This window comes from Anas platyrhynchos, chromosome 3, assembly GCF_047663525.1.
Source record: "Anas platyrhynchos isolate ZD024472 breed Pekin duck chromosome 3, IASCAAS_PekinDuck_T2T, whole genome shotgun sequence".
Taxonomy (NCBI): domain Eukaryota; kingdom Metazoa; phylum Chordata; class Aves; order Anseriformes; family Anatidae; genus Anas; species Anas platyrhynchos.
In genome coordinates this window covers 84,787,583-84,814,683 of record NC_092589.1, presented here as the reverse complement: position 1 = coordinate 84,814,683, position 27,101 = coordinate 84,787,583, and the positions used below count along the sequence as shown (strand labels likewise).

Here is a 27,101-nt window from a genome sequence, read left to right as displayed (position 1 = left end):
CTTCCCCTTGTTGAGTTTTGGGAATAAGAAGAGAAGTCTTCTTCAGGCAGTGGCTGTCATTGACTGATCCAAGGCTATAAACTGATTTTGAGAAACCTGAGGTAACGTGCGAGGAGATCCGCTGGATCCTGAAAGTCTGTTTCTGATCACCATGGCACTAACTGAAATAACCTACAAGCCACCTCATTGCTTTTGAGGGGACAGCTCACGTTGCTACAGATTTTTTCCTTCAGAAGTGTGAAATAGGTATGACTAACCTTCCAAAAGCACCTGGCCCAGAATCTGCACGTTGGACATTTGCCTTCAACACGGAGCTCCCCTGCACGATGTGCTTTCGCTATTCACAAGTCTTTCTCACAAGCAAAGCCAAGTTTAAAACTCAGCTGGCAGTAATCTCTATGCTGAACTCCAGAAGATGCTCAAAACAGGTCTTTATATTGTGGGCACACAAGCTGCTAAGTGTCAAACATGGGTAGATAAGGATCTGAAAGAACAGTAGTAGGAAGGAACCCAGTCCTGGGTAAACCTCTCCTTAAAAGACAACATTTGTGTGTTGAAAGCTGGCTTTGAATCAGTGCCTTATAGGTTGGATTATCTAAGTTTCATAAATGGTTACTTAAAAAAATAATAGTAAAATTTAAGAAAATGTTTTAAAGCTAGGAAGTTTGTTGTAGAGTCACTTTGCCCACCTGAACAGTTCAAAAAACTGTGTCTGTAGAGCTTTAAAATGGTTTGTTATGTGCTTTGTGATTATGACTTTTCCCTTCGATCATCAGGAATACAGGACACCTCGTTCTTAGCCCACTTAATGTTTAGACCATACAAATTTGTCATTTTTAGTCATTTTTATTACTTGCTTGGAGCTGAGATCATTTACTCTCTTCTCCTGCATTTCTTAAAAATAAATAAATAAAATAATAAAAAATGGTTCCTCCGAGGCACGGCTTCAGGAACACCAACTGTCAGGCTGAGACACTTCCCCACCACAGTGTCCAAGAGTTTGCTTGGTTCTTTCCCAGACGAAATTAAGTCTTCCTCTGGAAAGTGCCAAATTGGCAAAGGCCAACAATGGCAAACCAAAGAAGTCCGACCGCCTTCTCAGTTTCCCTTGGTACTCTACCAAACAATCCTCATAACCTTCAATAAAACCCCATCCTCTCTTTGGATGCCAAGTGCTTGCTTCTATTTTATGTTACACAGCTGTGTTTGCAGGAGAGAAGGAAGAAGCTGACATAACACGGCTTATCCTTAAAACCATCGATCTGGCCTCCTGAAAAAGAAATCTGCTTCCAGCCCTGACATCCCTTCTGTCAGGCAGGAGGTGGCCACAAGTCATGGTCACCTCACCAGAAGTGCTCTTGGAGAGTTGGGGAAGTGGCTCTTCAAGTCACTTTCTGGCAATGGAGGAAAAAATTAAACCCTGTAAATTTATAGTGAATGGGAACGCTGGGATCATGCTTATCTCCATGGCTGATGTCCTGCTAGGTTTGTTAGCTGGAAAAATGAACTGTGATTATGTATGAGCAGTCAGAGGACTGTTACACACTTTACTACAATACCATTTTGTGTTTTAAGGAAAAAGAGTAGAGATATGAAAAAAATGAATAAAACACTATGTTGAAAGTCAACCAAATTTTGCATCAATTATTTGCAAGGTATGTGAGTTACTGTTACCCACATGTTCATTATCAGCACAATTCAGAACGAAGTTTAGGAGAGCTATTAATACATAAAGGTTTTTGTTTCTCATGAATCACCATTTGCACAGAAGAACTGCTCTAAAAATGGTATTTTAAAACTACTCTACGTTGGTTTTATTCAGCCATTTGACTCTAGAAAGCATAATGGCCCCGTTTATTAGCGCACTGAATTCTCTATCACCGCTTGCTGCTGGCAGCAGCTGTCATCACTCCTCATCAGCAGCTTCCCTTATTCATTCCTCATGAAAGAGGGGAAAGCTGGCCACGTGAAAGGCAGATCTGTTTAACCGGAACTGCTCTGACTAATGGCATGACCTTAAATTTCACCGTGAATACCGAGTCGAGTCTTTGAGAAGAATCAAAACGCAATTCCCATCCAACTGCCAAAGCCCCACCAGTTCTGGTGAATGTTACGGCTCAGAAACAGAATCTCGCTGCTTTTCCTACTGTCATCACTGTACGAAGGAGAGAAGCTTCTTCCCTTCCCTCTCCCACAGAGCACAGGTTAAACCCACTGTGTGCAGAATAAAATGGACACTGTTAAAGGTGTTGTTCTCACAGCATTTCTAGAAGAATAACCAGAGCAGGTTTATCAAAGGACGGTATTTTTCTAAAGAGGTGTACATTTAGATGTGAAATTTCGAAGTGCACTTTTTTTTAATCAAGCCTTTGTATGCTGTCCAAGATGCTCTAGCCTTGCTTGGTACTGTAAGCAGTGTCATCGAGCACGAATATGTCACAGGAAACCCTAGAGACCGCAGCTTTTTAGGGGTTGGCACAGTGTAAACACTTTGGAGCAGTCTTCTTTCAGCAGATGTAACAATTAAAGAAAAAAGGAGGGAAAAAGCCCCAAAACACAAGGATGGAGAAGTTACTTTTATTGCCTGCAGTTTAACTTGAATGAGAATTAAATGGTTTATGGCACTGAAGCATTTGTACATTATTTAAAGCTTTTAAAAAACGTAATCAAATATGAGCATTTCCTTCATGTCATTTTCTCTACATCATCTTTAAAAGCCAGCAAACAGAAGGAGAGGAAGCTTTGCAGCACATCCTAAAATCTGAATTATTCATTCTTGACTAAAATATAAGGAAGTGGTAAAACTAAGACTCCTATTTCTCCATACACAACATAATGGAAATCATATGTCAACAGTGCCATTCTTCCAAATAACACAGTGCCAGAAAAAGAAAATGCATTCCCCTCTTCTACTCCTTCTGGGAGAAAAGATGAGAGCAAATATCCTACCTAAAGGGTGTGATCTCATTTACTAGTGCGGTGAAGGCTGTGGGTAGCTCACATCCCATAGAAATCCAACCTCTGCTGTTTTATAAGGCCCATTCCAGACTCATCCCCAACATGCAGCCCGTTCAGCTGCACTCCCGTGCGATGGCTTTGACTCTTCTCTCCACTCACTTTGCTTCCCTCCCCTGAGCCCAGTGCAGCACTGCCCATGTCCCTGCTCTCAGGGCGGAGGTAAGCAAGGGCTGAAGCAACCTAGCACTGCTGCGAAGCAAAAGGGCACTCGTTTAAAAGCTGGAAGCTCTCTCCCTGGGTTAAGCTGACTTTTCAAAGCTTAACACACACAGGGTCTGATGCTCTGCCCCACACTGCAGCACAGAGTGCAAAGAAGGGAGGTTTCCAGGAAAGGAGAAATGGAGCCTTTTTAAAAGAGCAAACGTTTGTCATCTTTGAAAAGGGATGCAGCACAAAGTCACAGGTGGGCCAAGCCCCAGCTCAAGCAGGGACACCCAGAGCAGGCTGCCCGGGACCAAGATGAGACAGGATTTTTCTTCACCCATAATGAGGAAAAAATGAAAGAGGGGAATCCTCGTATGTGTGCAAGGAAAAGCATACAAAAACTAAAGCAGGGAATTTACTTGAAAGCACGTTGATTTCAATGTAAATTTACTATTAAGTAATGGACAGTTGATATCACAAATTTACTGGAAGAAAAATGCATTTCACAGAACCCTATAGTACATCTCTTGCTAGGATTTCTATTTTTAAAATTTAAAAAATCCCAAGGTCTGTTTCACCTCATATTAGGAAAGAATTTTTGTACTCTTTTCACTTAGCATCAGAATTTCAGACATGATATCAATGTTTGAGCTATTAGATATCGTATAACCAGCTTTTCCCAAATTTTTGGTCAGAGAACATGTTTCACCCCCATGCCCATCACAACAACAAAACCCAAACCTTTTTTCAATTTGATTTCAAGAACTGGAATTTCAAGATGCTAAGTAAATCATTTCCAATATTAACATTAAAAATAATTAATGTTAAAAAGGAGAACACTTGACAGAGAAATTCAGATTGGTGAGAATTGCACTGACTTAATGTTACGTTGGTCATAACATAACTTTCAGGTATAATTTTCCTAATTATTCAAATATCAGCCTGCTAAAAACTTAGTGTGTATTTTAGATTAAAACACAGAAGAGAGATAAAATAAAAATCTTAAATTGCACGTGTTCTACATTTTTATTTAAGGTCTGTTGTTTTTAATAAAATGTTGGTGCAATTAAACAGCGCAGCTGTTTAAAACAAATGACATCTAAAGTCATGATGGACGCTGAAGTTATTTGCATGGAGAAATTACACTGTATTGAAATTATTTTTCTTGGCATAAAACACAGGTTCTGTGCCCATAATGGAGGGAAGCACTGCACAGTGAAATCAGGCTATAATGCCAAAATAAAAACTTACAGAATTATACTGCACACAGAAACATTTTATATAGATTGACTTGTACTGCAAAAGTTTGTTGTTTTCCATTGAAGCAATTTTAAAGTACAGGGGTGGGGAAAATCCAAACAATTAGCTGAAATAATTGGCCTGTATAGAGGCAGAAAGGCTGGAGAAATTTATGCCACCATTTCAAATTTGTCCACATCTGCAGTGACTAAAAACAACTACCGTGTGATGAGTGTTGAGAGACCCATGTAAAATAAATGCACAGTTCCTAAGACGTGGAAACTTGCCTTAAGCCACCGACTGTGCTTGAGTAGCAAAAACGCTTTCAACAGGCACACCAAAACTCAGATGGGAGTGGAAAGGGAGAGCTACAGCATCCTGTTCTGCCCGCAGCTAGGTTTTATAATGGCTATGAAGCATTGCTCCGCATTGCAGAGGCACTCAGGAGTAAGGTGTGAAGCCACCCAGCCTGCCACAGCTGCAGAAGCACAACTGCAGGCACCCAGCTTGCTCCCGAACTCATACACCACCTGTCACCTGCTTAGGCACTAAGCAAATGGATTAAGGATTTTAGATACTGCAATTCTGGACTTGCACCTGTGACTTCTTCTTAAACCAATATTAAGGAGATTTGTCCATCATCCATGCAGGAGGGAATGGTAAAGGTTAGTTTCCACAAGAGGATTTTCAGCCTCCTAAGGCATCAATCTCATCCTGCCTCCTTCCAGGGAGGAGAGAACATCTCCAACCTTAAAAAACAAGCTTTGTTTTGTGATACAAGCCCTGATACATTTCTGGTATTGGTCCATTCCAAGGCAGGACTTGGAGAGAGGGGAAAAAAAAAGTCTCACATCTTAAAGAAAACTGTCCTTATGGTCCTTCCTTCCTAAATATATTGGGAGACAACTAAAGTTATCAACCTAATTTAAATGAGACATTTAAAATTTTTGTAAAGCTTGACACAAAATACTTCTAAATATTTCTAAACACAAAATATTCTTCCCATATATGAAATTACTATCAAAAACAAGCCAATGTTGGAGAACGCTCTCTAATAATTAGAGAGCCAGATAGATAAAGGGATTTGTTTTAAACCCAAGGTTTCCACTGATTCTCATTTCCAAAAATCGTATCCTCTGTGTTTCAGATAAAAAAAGATGAAGCAAGCTGACCTGTGGTGAGAATAAAAATAAGCAAGAATCCAAGAAAATAAGAAGTATTTTTTTCATAAAGCAAAATCACTTACTGTGATCAAAAAATATTCCAAAAATATAAATTAAAAATAATCATCATAATAACAGAGGGAAAAACTCACCACCCATCCAAAAACCAAGATGCTCTCTAGAATGATAAAACAGGAGTAATTTCATTATTCTTCCTAATACAGAGCTATTGAAGTTGGTCTCAATCCTTTTTCCTTGAGTACTGAATTGAGATATAGAAAAAGTCACAAAGCTTTTTCCAAAGAAAAGGATGTGATGGAGACAAAACTGTTTCCAGAATTCTTGAATGTGCCTACAGGCACCAATAGTAAGGAGATTAATGGCCAGTATTTAGTGATTTTATACGATCAGTGTTTTGGCAGATACTATGGCAAATGCTCTGCAGTGGCATCAGTTAGGGGATGGCCCTACAAATAGCTTCGAGCTAAAGGAAAACAACTGCAATTGTCCAAGCTACTACTTGCTAATAGGTATTCAGCTTGTCATATTTTCTTCATTTTTTTTTATAGTGCCTGGAAAAAGTCAGGATCATATATCAACTTTTTAAAGATTTGAGATATGTTAAGGTATCACTAAGATATATAGGGATCTGTCATCTGGCTATCCTGTGATTGTGAAAAAAGCTGCAAGACATTCTACGAAACATCAGAAAAACTAATTTATTTCTATCCTTGAAGTAGCTTTGGCTTGTCAAATATTTGGACTAAGAGAAATTCTGTTTAATATGTTGCACAATCACTATCTTTATAAGAAGATGGCGAACATAAAAAATTCTCCTTGTTTGCTTTCATTGTTCTGATGCTACGTCTCAGGTTTACTGCTCTAGGGCTAGAAAACATAATTTGGAAACAGAGAAAGACAGTCTTTGAAGTAGCCTGGAAAAAAAAAATCACACCATTTAGAAATGGAGAACCTCTAAGAAGGATTGCTAAAGAAGCTAGTACCAACCACTAAGGTTGTCAAGGTGAGAGATCCTTAGGCTTTATAAACTTGGAACAGAAAGAGGGAGAAGGGAGAAAAGATAACTCTATTTGGTCATTCTACTGCCACATTAGGGGAAAAGATGACTTCCTACAAAAAAAGATGCTGAAGGTATTTATGGAGATACAAGGACAAATGTCAGAGCTAGAGCAGGCTAAATGCATCTGCTTTCACCTGCTGGAAGCTAAACAAGGATCAAGACTGGAGATAACCAGAAAGTCCCAAATATCATTCATGAAAATACAAGAAGACGCACAACCACAAATTAGATCACAGAAACTGAATAAACGTAAAGACTCCATGTGGCTGCACTTCTAATGCACGAGTCCCTGAAATAGAATGACTCAGGAATGACGTTCAAAAAACTCAAGCACCTAAAGCTTGACTTGAAGTGTCACTGCAAACTGCTAGAAATGAAGAGGGTTAAATTCCCATTTTTGATCTCACCAGTACAGAGGACCTCCCTTTACCCATGAAATCGTGAGGGGGCAAGAGGCAGTGAAGGTCACAGGCCCTACCTGTGGTGCCTCTCTCCAGTTCTGAACTCAAGTCTGCTGGCAGGGATGGAAGTGAGAGTGCTTAAGTTCCTAGAGAAAGTTATTTTCTAGAGCTCTTTTTCTAACAAGAAATTAGACACCAAAGCAGTAGCTCATCTCAGTTCTTGGGAGCGAAGGTACATATGAGGCCTGTCTAGGCTGAGCACGGAAGCAATCCCCCTCACTTACAAACCTAGGCAAAACCCCAAAAGTCACATCAGAGCCCAGTCACACAAGCTCTACCTTCTGCTGTTAACTTTCCTCATCCTAGCTTTTTGTTCTCATCCTACATCTTTTCCTTTTGCCCTCTGCTACAAATGACTCAGATGGGAAAGCAGTCATTTTCCCTCTAAAATTGAATGCAGCCCCGGAAGTGCAATGCAAATCAGAAAGGTATTTAACTGAGTTGTCAGTTTCAGAACTGAAATAAAGTTTGACATTTACCAAGAAAGCTCTGTCACACAGAGAGACAGTGGATCAGTTGTCACTGGAGTGATAAAAAAAACTGAGGGATGTACAGTCCAGGCTTGAACTTTGACATTTTCCCAAAGATCTGAAGTTAATAATTTATACGAGAAATCTATTCACACGCTGAACTATTAAAAAAAATATATTAAAAAAAAAAGAGTGAACATCTAAATAAAGCATGAGAGGGGAAGTAAATGAGGGGAGAGGTTACGAGCAAAGACAGCTCATCATAAAACCATGCTTGAGGAAACCAAAGGCAAAACATGACACCATAATGGACATCCTGAAGTAAAATCCTCAGGAAAATCTATTTTTCTGACTTAAAAACATCAAAACAGAAGAGAGAGAGTTTATTACCTTGAATGTCATCATTGAAAGTGCAATACTTGTTACGGTACTTATGCAGGAGGCGGAATGCATTGGCATTAGCAAAATCCTCAAATTGAATGAGGCAGTTCATGCCATACCTAGAAAGACCAAAAAAAAAGTCCTTTAAGTTAAGAACAATACATAATTGTATATTATAAAGCTATTAACATTTGCAATCAGATTTTAAATGCAAGTGTAATAGGATAATGACATAATATGATATCTACTGATACTCTTCTGTGATATTATGTATCTTTATACTCATAAATCATCTAGAAGGCATAATTAGAGTACTAATATACTTTACTCACTTCTAAGTTAAGATTAAAAGATTAGGGGAAAATGTTCTACATTTATGAATATCTCAGCAAAACCCTTCATTGAGTGATCAGCTAATGAGAAAAAAAAAAGCCCCATAGGGAAGGTAATAAAGAAGTAAGAATAAATCCAAAGAACTTGGATTATATTTTAATGTTATTATGCAGGTCAGCAGCACATCACTCACAAGACCATGCTTGACTATTCTTATAATAAAAGAAACATTTAGCAGAAACACAGTTAATCCAGACAAATGATAAACATGTGAGAACATGTTAAGGAAGGAAAGCAATAGCTGTAAGTTTCAAACGAGTTACACTTGGTTAATATACACTAAAACTCTGTGTATACACAGAAATGAGGTTATCTAAATGCTGCATCTACTGTTTGACTGGGTTGTCAGAACTGATTGTCTGACATGAATACTAAATGTTCTTAAATAGTATGCTCTGATCAAAGTTATTGTGTATTTCAATGTTTCCTCATGCTTTTAGCCAATGAAAGAATTAAAACTGGCATTTCCTATATCAATTTGAATCCTTCAGTATACATGTATGCTATGTGCATATAACTGTATTTTGAAAATATAGTACGCGATTGCATCAGATGAACTACTTAGTCATATTAGCTAAATTATGTAAGACAGTTCAACTGCATGTGTAAGTACCTTTTGATGAACCTTGTGGTAACAGTCTCAAAGTTAACGTCAATTATTACATTTCTTGGAAACAATTTGACTTCTTTACAGGCACCACTACTGACCGCAGAGTCAAACAAAGAGTTTTTAAAGAGATTATTTGACTCCCTAGTCTCCACAGCTTAATGTACACTCTCCAAAACTACGGTCCGCAGCAACTGCAGATAAGCATTTGCAAGACTGTGAAACCTTGCTGCCTTGCGCCTACTGCATACCAAAGCTGTATCACCAGGGAGCCATCAGCAGGATTTTTCTAGTATACTTAGGAGCCTACTTTGACTTCAGCAGGCATTAGGCACCTTGGATATACCTAAAATCATATAGGAATACAGCAGTTTTATTGTTTTAATTCTGGGTATTAGACTCCTATATACCTCCTATACTCATATGCCAGTGTCTAATAAATGAAAGATTGCCCTGGTTTGCCAGTAAGATTACTTGTAAAATGGAAGTTACATTAATTTAGTATTATTATTATTATGCATCCTTCAGTCCTTAGACTTAAGTAAATTCAAGCTCACAGTATATTAGCAACAGGAAAACAAACAAACAAACCAAAACAAATGCCCTCAAATACTGAACGTCACATGTGAAAAGAAAAAACAAAAGTACAACTTGAATATTTTAAGATTTAGGGTCAGTACTAGAACTGCCTGTACAAGTTTGGCTCTGGAAATATCATAAAAACTGTATCCCACCCTGGAATAATATTACACAAAAGTTCTTAAAAAGTGTTTTAAACATTGGTAAACCTAATGGCAATTTGCACAGACTAAGGGACCATTTGATTAAAACTTTTAAAAAGTATCGAAACAAGGTTTTGCTATGAAATTATTACTAGAACAATTGTTGTGAGTTATGGTTCATAATTTTGTTATGAAATTGTTATTAGAGACTAACCAGGCAAGATCTCAAGCATTTCCTGCTTCATCCAGAAAAGCAATACATCCGTATACGAGCAGTTCACTATAAATACTCTACTCCAATGGTAATCGAGTTTAAAGAAAAACTATACATATGTTTGGCAGCCATGTTAAGCAAAGCCATCAATATAGAAAAAGCAAAAAATAAAATAAAATCCTGTGACTAATTTAATTTCCATGGAAATCACATATTTGCAGCCACATTACAATTAGCCAGAACTACTGGGATTCCACTGGCAGGAACTGCAATCCCTGCTGAAGATAAATACATCTTCAGGTTTTACGGAAAAAGCTGGACTTCTTCAGCAGCAAAATGACAGGCAACCATTTGAAAGGGAATTTGGCAAGTCAGTATTTGAGTATAGTAGATCTCACCACTGAGTTCATATAAGAAAAGAAACTGCAGCTACTTTTCAATAACTAATTAAAGTTTCTAGCCCTATTCAGTATCTGACATGAATTTCTGTGATTCCATAAGGGTCCAGGAGCTGACAGTTGGGTAATAATTTGAAACTAATGAGATTAACACTCTCAAGCCCTGGAACTCGGTTGAAAGTCTTTTTGCTGATGTCATTAAGCCAACGTCTGTTTCTTTATTTTACCATATATAACATTCCATTTTCTCATCTGCATTTGATTTTTCTCTATTTTCTAGACACATATTATAACTCCCCGTGAATTATATTAAATTAGAGTCCCTGTAGAAAGCTCTCACTCTATACTGGGCACGCTACCATGTAATATGGAACAGTAAATCCCTGGCGTTCCAGAAAATCCCCTTGCAACAATGAACTGGCCATAAAGGTGCCACACTTTGTTCTGGAAGCAGTGACCACACCAAAACTGCCACCAATTTCTAGATCAGTTCTTCTCTGACTTCCACGTTACTATCACAATCACTTACAGCAGAAGCTTGAGCCAAAATCTAAAATGATGTTTGCGAGCAACAGCTCAGTTCCACTTCCCTTTCTGTGTCCCTCTGCAGCTCCCATAGCATTCTGAAGGATGGATGGTGTTAGCTTGTGATTTCTCCACCATAAATGCAAACTGTTTGAATCAACCCTCAGAAAAACAGAACAATTCCTTTTTTTTTTTTATTTTCTCTCTCTCTCTTTTTTTTTTTCTTCCTACATGATGCTATACTTTCACCACAGATTTTCAGTCTGGAGATGTACCTCTTCATAGGTGGGTATGGTAGACAAATGACTGCTGGATGAGAAGGGAACCAAACGCTTTATGGCTTGCCCATGTTAAGTCATCAAATCCTGTTGTGCCTTCCAAACCACAGACATTCCAGAAACTGTGGGCCACTACAGTGCTGTAATTCATATCATTCAAACATTACGAAAAGAAAAAACAAAGCGTGCAACTTCCTAAGACATGGCAATCTTAACATCTGTTCATCGATGCTTTATACAGATATGGCACAGATTGACCTCACTGAGTTTCCTCAGATGATGTTCAGTGACTCAGGTAGGTCCAGAAGGAAGTAACTGAGGTCTGCTACAAACAAAATAATCAGATTTAAAACAAAAATATAAACGAACAAACAAAAACACCACACCATTAAATGGTTGTGGTTGACCTTACATGGGATATGTTAAAGAGAAAAGGCCTGGAGCTGAGTGCCAGCAGCTCTAAACAGGACAAGAAGCTTAGGAGGCAAAGACCTTCAAATAAGAAACTGTCTGACAGAAGAAACTCTGAGATACTTCTCTGTATTTTAAAAGCAGTGGACTCTGTATTGCCATAGCGTGAAATAAAGGTGTTAACCCATGTACTGACTATCTAAATAGCTAAACTTGATCATCACATTCCTTAGGAGAATTTCATCTTCCTATTTGCTATTTTAAGACACAATTTAAAACGTAACCTAATACCCTTTTATTTTGAATGTGTCCCCAAAACCAGCCATGGAAGCAAGCAAACATAGTATGTGGTTATAATGCTACAAGCATGAGTCATATCTCACCTCATCACTCGCCCAAAACAAAGACGTTTCTGCAGCTACCGCTACACCTGACCCAGGAACAGATAGCAGGTATTGGGGAAATGGAGAGCCAGATAACTGCTGTGCAGGTTCATACTGAAAGGTGATACAAAGGTGATACAAAGAGAACCTACCCAGTGGGCATCAACTGCCTTAACCAGAACACTTGAAGAAATGACGGGCCTAGGCCCCGGCTACCAACGCCCAGGAAATAAATAAATATCAGGAAGATATTCTTCCTCACTGCAACCAGAATAATTGTCTTACAAAATTCTTAACCATTTTCTTCCTCTGCAAGAAAACACTTCTCTGATAGCAATAGCCTGGCCTCAGCAGTCTGGCTAGGACTGCTGGATTCCTGCCGCAAGTGGTTTGTAGCTGTGAATTCCTCTCTTCCGCTTGCTTGGGAGCTGTCACTGTAGTAGCTGATTAAACACACATAAATCATCCCTAGAAGGCGATAATCCAGACCGGCATTCTCCCTAGTAAATCCTGTTTTGTCACCCGCATCTTTTTGTGTACTCAGATCTTAGTCTCCTGCTTGAAGTCACACAGGCAGTCTGAATCCCAATGCAGCTGGGCAGAAATTCAAAGCCATCTTTCCTCTTTCAGGACAGAAAACACAGTGACATGCAACTTTAGGTTTGTCATTGAGCACTGGAGGCAAACACTGGACAATGGGTGAAAAAGAACCAACCCACTAGAATAATGTGTGGCTGATGGAAAACACTAACACCACTCCCTATTAACAACCTATGTTGGGTAACAGCCTTACCTTAGTTTGTGCAATTTTATGTATAAATTTTTATTTAATTGTCTGTGACAATGATGTTAACTTTTCAAACTATTTCTATGGATTATATTTTTATGTAACAGTCTGGAGAATAATGTCCCCAGCTCCTTAACTCCACTAAACACATCATGCTAGCATTTTGGCAACCCTACGCTCTTAAGAGCCTCAAACAAGGAAAACCCTCAAGAATCCAAAGGGAGCTATAAAAGTTCGGGCATCATTTTGAATTCAAAACATATGATCAGTAAAATCCATGCTAACTTCTACAGTGAAGAAATTTTTCTGGAAATATATTTGGATCATTTGTTCTTACTGCCAGCCATTGTTTTGGAAAGTTTCCTAAAGGAACAAGTGGTTGCTTTTCAGGCTTTTAGAGCTTTCGGAATCCTATTTGACTATTTTCTTTGTTCATGTGGGTCTGGAACTGGAAAAGCCTTAAAATCCATCAGAAGTGGTTGCCGACACCCACTCCTAAGAAGGAGCAAAACCAAAATGATAGCAATGTTGGCATTCTCTCCCTTTCCTTGTGCGTCACTCAGCCCCTCTGCCAGCCAGAACCATTTATAGTGCACCAGGACAATGTGGAAACCAGCTCATTCCTCCAAGTGCTTTAAGCTTGTTAGTTTCCATATATCCCACTGCTCAAAAGAGATTTAAAGCACGACACTGCTATGGTCTCCTTCTTGTTCCAAGGCTTTCAGGAAGGGATGCCTTCCCACTTACCTGCCCAACAGCTCTTCCAACCTGGGTACCTTCTCTTCCTGGGTTTTTAACTTCATTTCATCCTGCATCCACGCTAGCACTTCTCCTAATGTAACTAATTTTTGAAGAGTCTACTAATTGCTCTTTAAATTGAAGACTTAGGAGTCCATTCTACTGAAACATTACATTGAAAACACTTATAAAGATATCCTATTTGTGTGCGTGTATTAAGTGTTATTAAAGGACCAATATTAATGGTCAGTAGAGAACCTGAGGTAGGTTTCCTCTACTTCAATAGCTCATTGAATTAGCTATCAGATGTTTCAGGGCTGTAAAATATAAAGCCTATGAAATAAATAATATAAGATTGTTGTAAATATGTTTTATTTCTTCTTGTAGCAAAAATATTAATATTTCAAAGTTCAAAGTGAGGACACAAAGACAGATTTGACAGCCAAGGCCCTTTTGCCTTTAGTAATGCATAGGAGCAATCCCAGCAAGACCACCTGCACGTGTACATCCCAGGGCTTGAGAGAAAGCAGGTATGAGACTGAGTGAGTGCTACCAACTTGTTTAGAGATTTTGTAATGTGAAAATAGCTCTGTCTTCCACATAACCATGTACTAAGTGTTGTCAAAGTCATTTCATATGGGCAGACTTCATCAATCTGCCTCCTCTCTGCTGTGAAAATTATTCAGGTCCCTTCAGCAGGAGGAGGGTGTCTGCATGACACAGTAAAGAGACAGTCTGACGCTTGTTATACAAGTAATTTACACTTCTGAAATTTCATTACATGAGCCAAACTCTTACACCCTGTTCTTGACATACATAAACCAGCACTAACAGACTAGATCATTACCATGAAAAAACATACCACAGAGAAACTTCCACAAATGCAGAAGTCTGCAGGCATGGCTAACGCTTGTGTTAAATCAGAGGGAAAACAAACAAACAACAACTGTATTATAAATGTTGACAGTTTTTCTCCTTAAACAAATAATAAAAAAAAAAAAAACAACATTCCTTATGGACTTGAAGGAAACACAGTCAGCTACAGTGATGTTTTCTCAAGAATTTGCATTGGTTCACTTGTTACCTGATACTGAGCCCACCTAAGTCAAAAGTAAAACTCTTTGAGCCTGAAAATGTAATTCTACGTCTCCTAGCTATTCTACTTCTTCTTTCAGTGATACTGCTCTAGCTGCTTTAACTGTGACTTAAACCAACCATCAAGCTCAAATTACCTTCAGTTTTATATTTACTTAAAAGAGATGAGTGTAGATTTGAGACAGATGATCTGAGATTTTGTTTTATTTTTTCTTCAGTCTCTTCAGCTCTTCTTTAGAGACTTGGCACTGTCCCACCTTGGCAGAGAGAGGGAAGGGTACTGAACAACTGGATTGGTCAAGTTTCTGGGCAGACTAAATCAGAAAAACAGAGAACCAAGAGAAAAATCCATCTCATCTGGAATGAGTGAGTAGCTTTATCCCTCCTGAATCCTCAGCTGTAGCTAAAGGTGCAAGTCACAACTTGCCATCTCAAAATACAGAGTGGTCCTCACTAAGCCCTTCAAGCTTTCAAAATATAATGAGTAGTCTTAATTAAATGGCTTTACACTAAACCAAGAAGGATCTGTTATCAAAAAAAGAGCGTATGAAATCCATTACGCTGTACGATAAGGAACCCTGTCCAGCTTCAACCATTTGCATCTGATTTCAAATGGGTGTGTTTGCTGCTCACTTCATGACTGCAATCTTTAAACAATAGTTAAAAATTCAGTGATAACTACTGACTTGCTCAGATTATCAAGAAATTTTAGTTTACCAAGAAAAGAATCAGAAAGTCTCAGTTCTAGGCTTTTCCCTGCACAAGTGCAAGCCAACACACTTTGCAAATAAAAGATTTTTAATGTTCTAAATTTTGGCCAAAAATACCAAAAAAAAAAGTACAGCCGCTCTTGAATGGTGGTCAACAATAACATAGGAATGTCACAGGGAAGCCCTACGTAGATCTCCCAGGATGAAAAATGTGGTATTATATATATATTACAATTAACAATTACTGTGATTAGGAGAACCATATATTCTGAGAAGTCCAGATTCCTAAATCTGGACACGAAATGTTTCTCTGGGCAAGTCCTCAGATTGCTGTATTAAATTGACAGCTGCACTTGGAAAAGGCAGAGGTTCCCATTCATTTGCACAAATTAAATTTGCATTCACTGTGTGTGTTTTAAGATGGAATTTTGCAACGTAGTGCATAAAAACTAGATTTGCTTATAAAAGTTTTTTATTCTCTTCTCTTGAGAATAAACCTTCAAATGTTCACTGCCCAGATCCTCATTTTCTCCACTTTCCAAAAAAAGGGGAGAGAGTTTGGACTATAAACAACAAAAATAAAAAGGGATTCTTGGCTGATAATTTTACATCAGAATGTTTCTTCTTTTTTTATTTTTATTTTTATTTTTTTAACTGTATTTATGTGTCTGTATCTAGTACTATTTAAAAGTACTTTTTCAATAAAGACTAATTTATTAAGATTCTTAAACACATAAGGATTCCAGCTTGGATCAACAAGATCATTCCTTTGCTTTAACTTAATGCTTTGATGCCTTACCGAATCAGACCTGAGTTATTTAGAGCAAATGCAATGCCTTTTGGAAATGACATTGTATCTTCTGTCAGATCCTAAAGATTGCTAAGTAGCTTTAGGATGTTAAAACAAGATATCTGCATTTATTTACATATTTGATTATATTTGTATGAGTTTATAATTATTTTCTCTAACATAAAAGATGCAACCGGATAGCAAAATTAGTACAAAGCCTGGGGCAGTACATCTGTTCTTTTCAGCTGCTACTTAAGGTATAATGAGCAGATGGAAGTCACTTCCATTACTGGCAGCTTTCACCTTGACTGTTAAAATGCAAAAAGCAATGGCCTTTCAGATACGTCTAAAAGGTTGATGATAGGAATTCTTAATGTGTTTCCAGAAGATTAAATACACTCCGCAATCTGTGTACTGTCTGATCATTTATGAAACAAACCACATGCTCCCCAAATCCTTGACAGAGTTTTTAAAGCAAAGTGTCCTATCTACCTGCAACACAAATTACACTTGAAAAAAAATCACACCCTCCCTCCAGGTATTTACAGACATTGGTAAGATTCCCCTAAGCCTCCTCTGCTCCAGGCTGAGCAGCCCCAGCTCCCTCAGCCTCTCCTGACAGCAGAGATGCTCCAGTCCCTTCATCATCTTTGCTGGACTCTATCCACTCTGTCCATGTCTGTCTTGAACTGGGGAGCCCAGAACTGGACACAGTACTCCAGGTGTGGTCTCAGAAAATGGATGATAAAATCTAACTAACTCTGTAATGAGTAGGGCATTCATTATTTGACAAAATACAAAGACCAATTTCTTCTATGAGGCAATGCAAATATTTGCAGTGTGACAAATAATGTATTGAAACCTAGTAAAAATGAAGATAGGATAGAATTTGACTTTTTTTTTCACTGTCCTAAGCATTTGCATTTACACTAACATCTTTAGATTAAATTTAGGTGATCCATACTACAGTTATGAAGAAAATCCTTTACCATACACAGTATCAGTAAGTCCATTATGCCTAGATTTCACTTGACATTTCTAATTAAAAGGGAGAAAGAGTTTCTTCTGCATACACAAAAGCCAGAATGATTACATGGCTTCAGATTTCATCCTGTTTGAATTAGGACCTCACTGCCAAACTGAGCTGTTGAGCACTTTTAAATCTCAAAGATGCCTCGAGTCAGAGGTACCTGACGTGTCACAGGGTTGGACCTTAAGAACAGACTTAATTCTTCCACCGTTGTCCTCCAGTTGTTTTATAATGAACTCAGCAAGCTGCGCTGGCTTTCCACTGTAATCTCAATACCTCAAACAGGAAACCCCAGAACTTCATAATGGAGCTATTATTCTACGATGTAGAAAAGATTCAACTTTATTACCTTTATTCCAAGATCAGCTTCAATGGAGAATTGCCAGGATCAGACAAAATCCTGGGACTTTAGGAAGGATATTTAAGAAGTGTTTTGGGACTGCATACTCTCGTGGTACTTGATGGTAAAGAAACCGGTTCTTTAATTCTCTCCTCTAACTCCCCTGAGACGGGGAAAGTAGGTTGCAACAGAATGTTTTTGTAGGTTTTACAATTACTGATTTTAACTTCAGGTTTCTATAACTAAAAACATGAGAACTTGCAGTCCACCTTGGACACATCAGCGATTCTTTCCAAAATATCTCATAATAAGATCAACTGATCATCATCTACCAATGTAAAAAGTATTCCATGTCCCTAGCTGAATAACATGGTATATTTCTTAAGTCAATCTCTATTTTCCTCAAGCATATTTTTGAAGGGGAGGGAAGCGTATAACAAATTTATTCCAAGCATCTAGGAAAAAGAGATGGGATTTTTGAGTGCTACAGCAACTGATGAATTCTGTACAGCGTCCCACCAGCCACTGGTAGCCAATGTATTACAGCAATGATAGTTTAACCAAGAAACTGTTTTAGCATGCATCCATTTCAAAACCAGGGAAGTAGAAAAGCTCAAATTTAATTTGGAATCCCATCAGTCAAAGCCAATACTGCAGATTCATGAAAAGAGGCTGTGTCATATGAAATAATTTCGCTAGATAGGTAAATGCATGCGTTGAGATCTAAGTGGCATTTCAGTAGAAGATAGACAGGAGCTGAAAAGAAATCTCTCTTCTCTTGAAGAGAGGGACAGAATTGCATCTTATGCTTCGGTGTACACCAGTCTTAGGCACTGTGGATTGAATGCTTTGCAATCCAGGGTACTATCCACAAGGAGAGAAATACAGCAGTATCTTTAAATGCTAATAGTGGTTATATGGACTTCTGAATTTTTGACAGAAATACATATGCTCTCTTGTGACACAGCTTCCTTCCACAGTCAATCTATAGGAAGCCTGGTCAGTAAACTACCCTCTCAGGGGCTTACAAGGAAGAGGAATCTCAGCTTAAAGTCACCCAGGCTTAGAGCTGACGCTGAAGGGCCACATCTCAGGAAACTGGCAAAATCGCTGTGTCTGTGGCTTACCAATTTCCCCAGTAGGCAGGCCAGATGCAGTCTCAAAGACTACAGACAGGAATCATGGGATTCGAGGCTTTCTGACTTTTCTTCTGAGAAAGTCAGTATGTTCTGTGTCCTCGAGAGCACTGAACCTTAGACATTTTCTTATTCTAGAGATGGAGAGAAGATGCCCAATGGCAAGCAACTCTCTTCAGTTCTACTGACTCAAAGGAGAAGAAGCACAGCACGTCCACTAAGTTGGAATCAAGATCACTTATGGGTTTTATGCTTAGCACTGCATTAGGAAAAGAAGTTTGCCCGGACAAAATCTGAACTTACTCTCTGCGACAGATTCTTTATAAACATGCTATGATGATACAGTTTCTGCCATCACCCTGCTCTGAGATTTTTTTACATATGAAGAAATAACCTTGACATCTCCAATTGCCTGAAGTCAACCTCACTGTCTTAATGGATGGAGTTACTCTGGAAACCACCAGATCACTGTTCCACAGCTCTTCTGTTATCTAAATATAGTGTTAGGTATAGAAATAAAGGTCATCAAACTTCCAGTTGCTCTTTTGACTCCCTTGCAAGAACACCATCTACATGGGCTCTAGGATGTTTTTCTTCAATACACCCTAAGCATTTATTATTTTTTTTTTCCATTCTTCTCTATTTATGTTTGTAAGGTCATTCAGATAACTAAGCTTTATGACTGTCTACTCTCCATTACATACAATATAAATATCATGGGAAGATGGGTACAAAGGCAACTAATGGATAGGAAATGGGATGGAAGAAGAAAAAAGCAAGTACCATTTATCCCTCTGGTGTGGCCTACAAGAATCCATGCTTAGACACAAAGTTATTAAGTATTTTAACAACAGTAGTGAGTTGGGAAAAAATAAATGATTATTATGAAAGTTTACACATGACAAAAATGGGTATGTCATGAATTAAGAAATAGGTTGCTGAGCCTGGGTAAAGATGTAAATATACTTAATTCAACGTGGCCAAATGTAAATTTATAAAGCAAGTTCCAAAAGTGAAGAACTTGACTGTGGAAAGTTATGTTTTAAAGAAAGCTATAGGCAACAGCATATAGCGTTGTTCCACAAATGTCACAGCCAAAGTGACCGCAGATAGAGGGAATATCAAATATGGATGGACTAATCTTACCTTTGAATTTGGTATAGCACAAGCAATGTTATAATTCTTTGACCGTTTCTGATGTCTATAATTAAAGAATTTAACATCAAAACCAATTGACTGTAACCAAAAGCACCAATTTTATGCAAGAGGTCAGACTAGGTTACAAAAACATTTTCTGCCTTTATAAACTTGCAGTACAAATGGTCAGCACAATGCTTAAATAATATGCTACAAATCTCACACTCATTTCCAAAAAAATACAATTTAATTATATGCACACACTCAGTGCACTGTGGAATGGTTGAAAGGATGTACACAAGGTAGGTTTTGAATAGACATCTGAAAATTGAAAAAAAGTGAAAAAAATGTGTTGCAGAAGATGGGAAGGCACTCCTCACTGAAGATTAACAACATTCTCTTGAGAATAAAAAAAAATAGGACGTGGTGAGTAGCAGAGCTGAGTAACTAAAGCAGAGATTAGATAGAAGTGGACATAAAGCTAAGCAGAACCATGAAAGAACAAAAACTATTTTGGTGTAGTAAAGCAATGCACAGCCAGTGAGGAGACCTGAATAACGAGTAAGTGTGAATGAAGTGCAGGAGAGGAAAACAATTTTGGTAACAGCATTTGGATGGCTTGGAAGGAAACCAGGTGTGCACCAAGAAGGCCAGAAATTACTGTAATCCAAGGAGGATATTATGCAAGACTGAAATGCATTGAAATCTGTCCTAATAAAGGATAAGCATAGAGGAGAATCATGTCCAGGGAAAGACATTAGTCACCTCACACATTCTGGTGAGATGGAGAGCACCCTTACTTCCCTTACAGAAGCTGAATGGATTTTGTTCATGTATGTGTGTGTCCAGCCCAATTCTCTGGCTCCTGGGCGTGGTGACCTGCCCTTCCTTGGGCAGTTACATGGAGCAGTAATAACATAGATAACAGCTTCCAAACTATGCCTTAATGTAAGAGGATCAGAGATTCTCAAGAAAAATAAATGTGCCACTTACTTTTGGGTCAGAAGATTACCGTTCTGTATTAATAAAAAGCTTTTCCAATAAGCTCTTTAAGTGAAATAGCAATGCAAGTTAATAAATTTACATTTAAACTGCAGCAGTTGGCACCAGGAAGCTAAAGTGTCAGTATCTTGTGGAAGATGACAGAAATTAACAGAAGTTCAGAAGGGTTCCATGGGTTCTGTGTAGTTGCCTCTAAGAAAAATTCTCCTTGACTTTTAACAGCTGGGCTAAAACCTGAGCACTTCACCCTATATATGAAGTGTTTTGCAGCTCCACCGGCATATGTGGTGTTCTGAGCAATCACACCATCATTACAAAACTGGGTTGCAACTGCTTGGCTGCTGTCCAATTTTACCTATGATAGACAAGTCTCCAGTTCTTCTGGACCAGGAAAGAGAGATTCATGAAAAAAATACTTCTAGACCATGGAAAATCAGATTTATGACACGTCTATCAACTAAATAAAACTTTTTACTGAAGAGATGCAGTATTGCACATGCAAAAGTAAGGGAAAACAACGAGAATACTTTTCTGAAGTGCTTAAGTAATTCACTGTTTTGAAAATATTCATCAGAATTTAACCTAAACTCCCATCTTATTACTACCAGCTCAACTTATTTCTCTACAACTTTAATACAACTATTTATATGCATCACAATATTCAACATTTCACACAAAGTAACCTTCAAAAACTAGCAAAAACCCTTTTTGTGGCTCTTTGATACTACAAAAGTTGCAACCACTATTAATATTTAAATGAAGTCAAGTCTTCATATATTAAGTTAAAAATCATCCCTAATTGGATTTATACTTGGGAAAAGTTAGAGGAATGTTTATAAACTTTGCCATAAAAGTGGAATACTCAAGCTCAATAAAATGGTATATTTATAAGAATAATGTTTTTTCCAGAAGTCATCATAAAGAAATAATGGCCTCTCTTGCTTTCATTGCAGAAACAGGAGCTCTCTGAAATCCCTAGAGAGAAAGTGAAAGTATGTACATTGCATTTTACATTGAAAAACTGGCAACACTTTCAGCTGACCTACACCGGACATATTACTGCAGCCTGGGCTAGTGGCTATGGTTGTCTTTTATCATCATGAATTTAGGTTTTTGAAAAATAGCCTTTGAAGCAAGCTCAAACTTTTCAATCCAAACAGTCTCACTGGTAAACTTACATTTGAATATTTATTAACAATGACTGGAAAAAAGGTTAATTGGAGACTAAATTAAGGTCCCAGAAGTGTTCCTACTCCATTTTAACATATTAAACAGGTGGTTAGGTGTTTTAGATGGTTCCTCCTCATAGTCTATTCAAATATTCAAGATCCTGGGGATTATAGCAAGGATCTCAAAAGAGCAATGCATGAAATTACAGCTCTTATAACTGGGGACTAGGTGAGAAAAGGAAGTGGTTGCGCACACTCCTCAGATCTGTTTATAACCCTCTGCTAAGCCTAACACTATCCTTTCCACAGTGTTTTTAAGTCTTCATCAGGGAACCTCAGACATGTACCAAGTGGTCTCCCAGTTTCTGGTATAGAGTGAAGTAAGTACTGCATGTTAATTTAGATTTTAGAGGCCTCACATCAACAAGATGCATTTTTTTTTCTCTGATTATTTTTTTTCCCCAAGCTATTTAGAAACTAATGATACATATATATTGGAATCCTTGGATATGACTGTAGCATACAGGCTTTGAAGAACATACATGCACTTGCCTGTCACACATCTAACATGCACGATTTTTTTTCAAGGGTATCAACCTACTGCATGTTGGGATAACCCTGAGCTCAGAACACCCCACATAAGCACTGTGAGCCTAATGAAAGCCTGTAAGCCAGTGAACCTGCACACCCTCCTCCATCTTTGGTAACTCTCAAAATACATATTTTTGCGTAAATGCAAGGAGGAAGTAGATGGAAGATGCTACAGTAATTTTTCTTCTAGTCATTAAGAAGTAAATATATGTATGCGTGTTACCATTCTGGGAAGAAATTTTACATGGGAAGAAATTTCATGAAGAAATGTGAGTTATAACAAAATGAATAATGCCTGAAGCTTACAGAGTATCAGACAGATATCTAAAGGCTCACTTTAAACATTCACTGTGTCTTCTGAGGTGGCCCCAAAATCCTGCCCTCACTCTCTGGTTGCAGTTCAATGGATGCATATGATCTATAACATACTAAGTATCATCAGAATTATGCTATCAAATACTGTTCCTTTCACACAGACCAGCATGTACTATCAAAGAAGCTCACTTACTGATTTATTTTTTTGTTTCACAAGACTGACATCTATATTTCTCCATGGCCACTAAGTCTCCAAATTCCTTATCTTTCTGAGTTGAAGTCTGATCTAAAAGTTGGCTTGATTAACATTTTTATTACTTGGAAGGCTTTAGTAGCTAAAAAAAATAAAAAAGGGTCAGAGTGATTATACCGTGAGATTTACACATACTGACAAGATCCTCTGTATATTAAAATAATAAAAAAAAAGTAAATAGCAAATGCCTCTTCTAATTGTCAATAAACAACTATTTCAAAACCATGTATCGTATTCATTCATGCTCAAGCAATGGAGAAAATAATGAAGAGACTGTTGCTTCCAAAAAGCTACAAAAGGAGAGGCTAAATAAAGAATAAGAATGGCACAAGAGAGAACACGCATTATGCTTTGAAGCTGAATATTTGCTTACAATGACAACATTCATTTCAACAGATGAAAAGGGAAGCTCATAAAGGAGCAAATGGGAATGCCAGACTGTCCATCTTCTTTGCTATTAGGGTATCATGCACTCTCACTATTTGTTTTTGTGAGCTTTAACAATTGGCAAAAGATATGATTTATGCAGTTTATTTAATGAAAAGGTCAAATTGCAAGAAGTAGTTTTCAACAGCTTTGGAAAAGCTGCCATGTGCCCCTAGCCTATTAGTGAGAGCACAATCACTGCTCTCAGTAGTAGCTTACATTGCTATTGAATATCCTCCTTCCTTCAAAGTTATGAAGGAAAATCCTCCAGAATTTAGGAAAATTTCCTCTTACCAGAAACATAGCCAATTCGTTTTTGTTTTAATTTGTCTCAGAGCTCTGTCAGGCAACAATAAACTTAACTTCACTGAAAATTAGGATCAGATGGTTAACTGAGATTAGCTCTGTAAACTTCTCACAGTTTGACACCACTAACACAAGCAAGTCTCCCCTCATCCTACATCTCTCTCCTATACGATTTAGGAAGCTAGATCATATGGACTAAGCCATTAGCTACTGTAATCAGGTTTTGATGAATTCATTCAGTTTCTCATCCAAATGCTCAAAAGACACTGACACTAGGATGGATTTTTGGTCAGGAAACATATACCCATTTCACTGCTGCTCTCCCCCAGCTTCCCCAAAGAAGGCCAGGAAAGATGTACAATAACTGTAGCTGTCTGCAAAGTCTCTTCCCTAGAGATGAGAATAATGAGCTCTTGGAAATGCTTGAAGTCTACTAAATAAGAAAAGCATCTAGCAATGATCTGGTAAAACAGTTTTAATGGCATGAGATTCCATTCAATATCTCCAGTACTATTATTTTTAACTAAAAAACTAGGACAACAGCCAATTTTATACTTCTGGAACTATTATTGTTTTATAAATGTATACATATATAATATACACACATGTATCTTTTAAAATGTCTGCTTTTCCTGGCATTCAATGTAGACAGCTAGTGCTTCAAATCTTGACAAGATTCAGCTAAATAATCATCTCCACCCATTTCCAAAGGCTTAGAGTATAGATGCATCCAAAATACTTTCAGCTTCTCTCCCTTTGTTCAAGCTATTAAAAAAGAAAAAAAGCATTAAGATTTTGCAAATTCATAAATATTGTATCAGTTCTGGGATGAGAATTCACAAGATTAAGAAAGGACTGTCTCAAGGGTCCATGGGGTTCTGGGAAGAGAAGCTTAGGCATGTGCGCAGTGCTGTGCAAATGGTTACCCCGTTTAAACACAGGGAAGAGAACCCAGCTTGTGCACTCCAAGCCAGTGGACAATGGCTAGCAGACAGGAGCTACTGCAGAACATAAAGACTAATGATCTCCACACAAAGAAACCCTACAAATAACAGCTCTGGAAGTCCATTTGTTGACGTCCAGATATTGTTTCTCATCCTTCAAGCATCAGCAGAGAAGCACTGTGAAAAATAACATGCACTACCTCAACGTGCCCAGAGTTGGGCTCTTAAGTGCACCACTTGGCAGCTAAACATTTGTAAAGTTTGGCTTGAGTTTCCAGCAAAAATCCTAGAAGAATTCTTAAATCAGACACGAATGTCATGACCTGAACTCCAAGGAAACTCCTTTGCAAGAGAAAAAGGGACATTGTGGTGGCGGCTTTCACTGTAGTATTAAAGTCACCTCACTAGCTCTCAGCTTTTGTCTCTAGTCCAAGAAGATCTCTGCTGACCTTTTTGTAGTTTCAAAGTACTTCAAAGATTTTCTCAATAGATTGTTTTTTAGATGCTGGAGTCATGTTTTTCCTGAGATTCTTGCTGTGTTTGCTCAGATTTGAACATCAATACAGTATTGACAACTTGCTGTCATAAAGATACAGGGTATACCCTAACCAGCACTATCTGGATCATACCTGATGTCTGAAAAACCTGCATGCAATAAAGTACAATTTTTCAAACTGCAACATTACAAACTATAGAATTTACATTTACATGAACATTGAGAACAACACCATATCAAACCATACAAATTGGGAATTATGTACTTCTCTCAACAAAGAGAAAGATCACCTAATGTGTTCCTATATGGGCCAAGGCAACCGCTAGGAAAGAGCATGAAGCATGTTAGAGCTGGAATAAACCTCCACAAATGTAATGTTCAGCTGGATCACTTTAAATACAACACCAGCTTTGGATGCCATTACTTGACCAGAGCAAACTTCACTGGGAGAGACGTAGCAAGCTGTGAAAAAGGTGGCTGCAACCCAGGTATAAAGACAAAATGTTTGATACATGGAACAAGTGAGATCTACCCCTGGACAGGAACAGCTACACATACAAAAACACAAAAAAGGCACTTTATCAAATACATTCACGTCTATTTACAGCATACCTTGCTGATAATGAGCATGTACTTTCGGCCACAATTTCAAGTAATATTATAAATCAACTACAAACGCTCACCAGGTTTTCACTTTTTATTTTTTTGTTTAGTAATAGAATATGCAACTACAGTTTTAAAGTAAGTATGACAGATTTGGAATTGTACCAGCAAAATTAATAGTAGTGTAGGAGCAGTCCTTGGGACAGTAGGATACGTGGCGAAAGTCCTAAGTCAGTGTTCACCACACAATCTTTTTTTGGATATTTTGTAGAGTTTAAATCATAAACAGATGTTTGAGGGAAGAAACTCTGTCTCCTCTTTCTTACATACAACATATTAATCACTCTAAAATAAGACTATAAAGATAATATCTTGCTGAGTCCTTATTACTTAGCAAGGTTACCGAACTCTTCACTTACATCCCTTTTGGGACAAAGCTTAGGAAGAAAAATTTGAGATGATCAGCAACCTATAAAAACAATTATAAAAACTATTTAGATATTTATACTCCATGGGCTTACCAAAGGACTGATGCCCCATCAGGCTGGATGGTGGCAGAAGACAGAATCTGTGCCTTCACGGGCTAAGGGTCTACAGAAATGAAACTACCTGGTGCCCTTCCTGAGACTGGAAGAAACACAATTAGTTTGAGTAAGAATGAACACAATTCACGTACGTGTGACATTCCTTTCTTATTTTTAGTGTGAACTGTGATAGCAAGTAAGTAGTAAAGAAGTTAAAAAGCAGCAGTTATTGTTTATTATCTGTTTATGATAATAAACAGATGATAAATAAAAAACTGCTTATCTGTTTTTGGCATGGGAACATGTTGCCCAGAGAGGTTGTAGATGCCTCAACCCTGGAGGTGTTCAAGGCCAGGTTAGATCAGGCCCTGGGCAACCTGATGTAGTGGGAGGTGTCCCTGCCCGTGGCAGGGGAGTTGAAACTAGATCATCTTTGAGGTCCTTTCCAACCCAAGCCATTTTCTGATTCTATGATTATCCCTTATGAAGAGATGGGGTTTTTTTTAGGCTTTATATTAGAGGAGAGGTTTCAAAAAAAACTCGAATGGCAATAAGACAACTGTTGAATTTCTGCATATGAAAAATGCAAGTAAAAGAAGTGTAAATGTCTTTAGCTGTAAAGGTGACACATTGTGCCATCAGCTGGAGGCACAGGGGTCTGCACTACAACAAAGTTACTAGGTCAGGTAAATAGAGAGCGCCTAAGGGGTCTGGTACCTGAGAAATACAGGATGACAGGTTATGTTTACGTGGAAAGAGAAGGGGACATGGTCAGAGATGCCAGTCAAAATAGCTTTCTAGAAGTAGCAGGACTAGTGGAA

General features: G+C 38.1%; 1 protein-coding gene across 2 annotated transcripts in view; it reads right to left on the bottom strand.

Annotated features, from left to right (window-relative positions):
* ME1 (malic enzyme 1) overlaps positions 1–27,101 on the bottom strand; it is a 173,782-nt gene that overhangs the window by 26,648 nt on the left and 120,033 nt on the right. For both annotated transcript variants that reach the window (XM_038177167.2, XM_072036242.1), the window contains exon 7: positions 7,967–8,076. In XM_038177167.2, the coding sequence (XP_038033095.1) occupies positions 7,967–8,076 (110 nt within the window). The remainder of the gene's footprint in view (positions 1–7,966; positions 8,077–27,101) is intronic.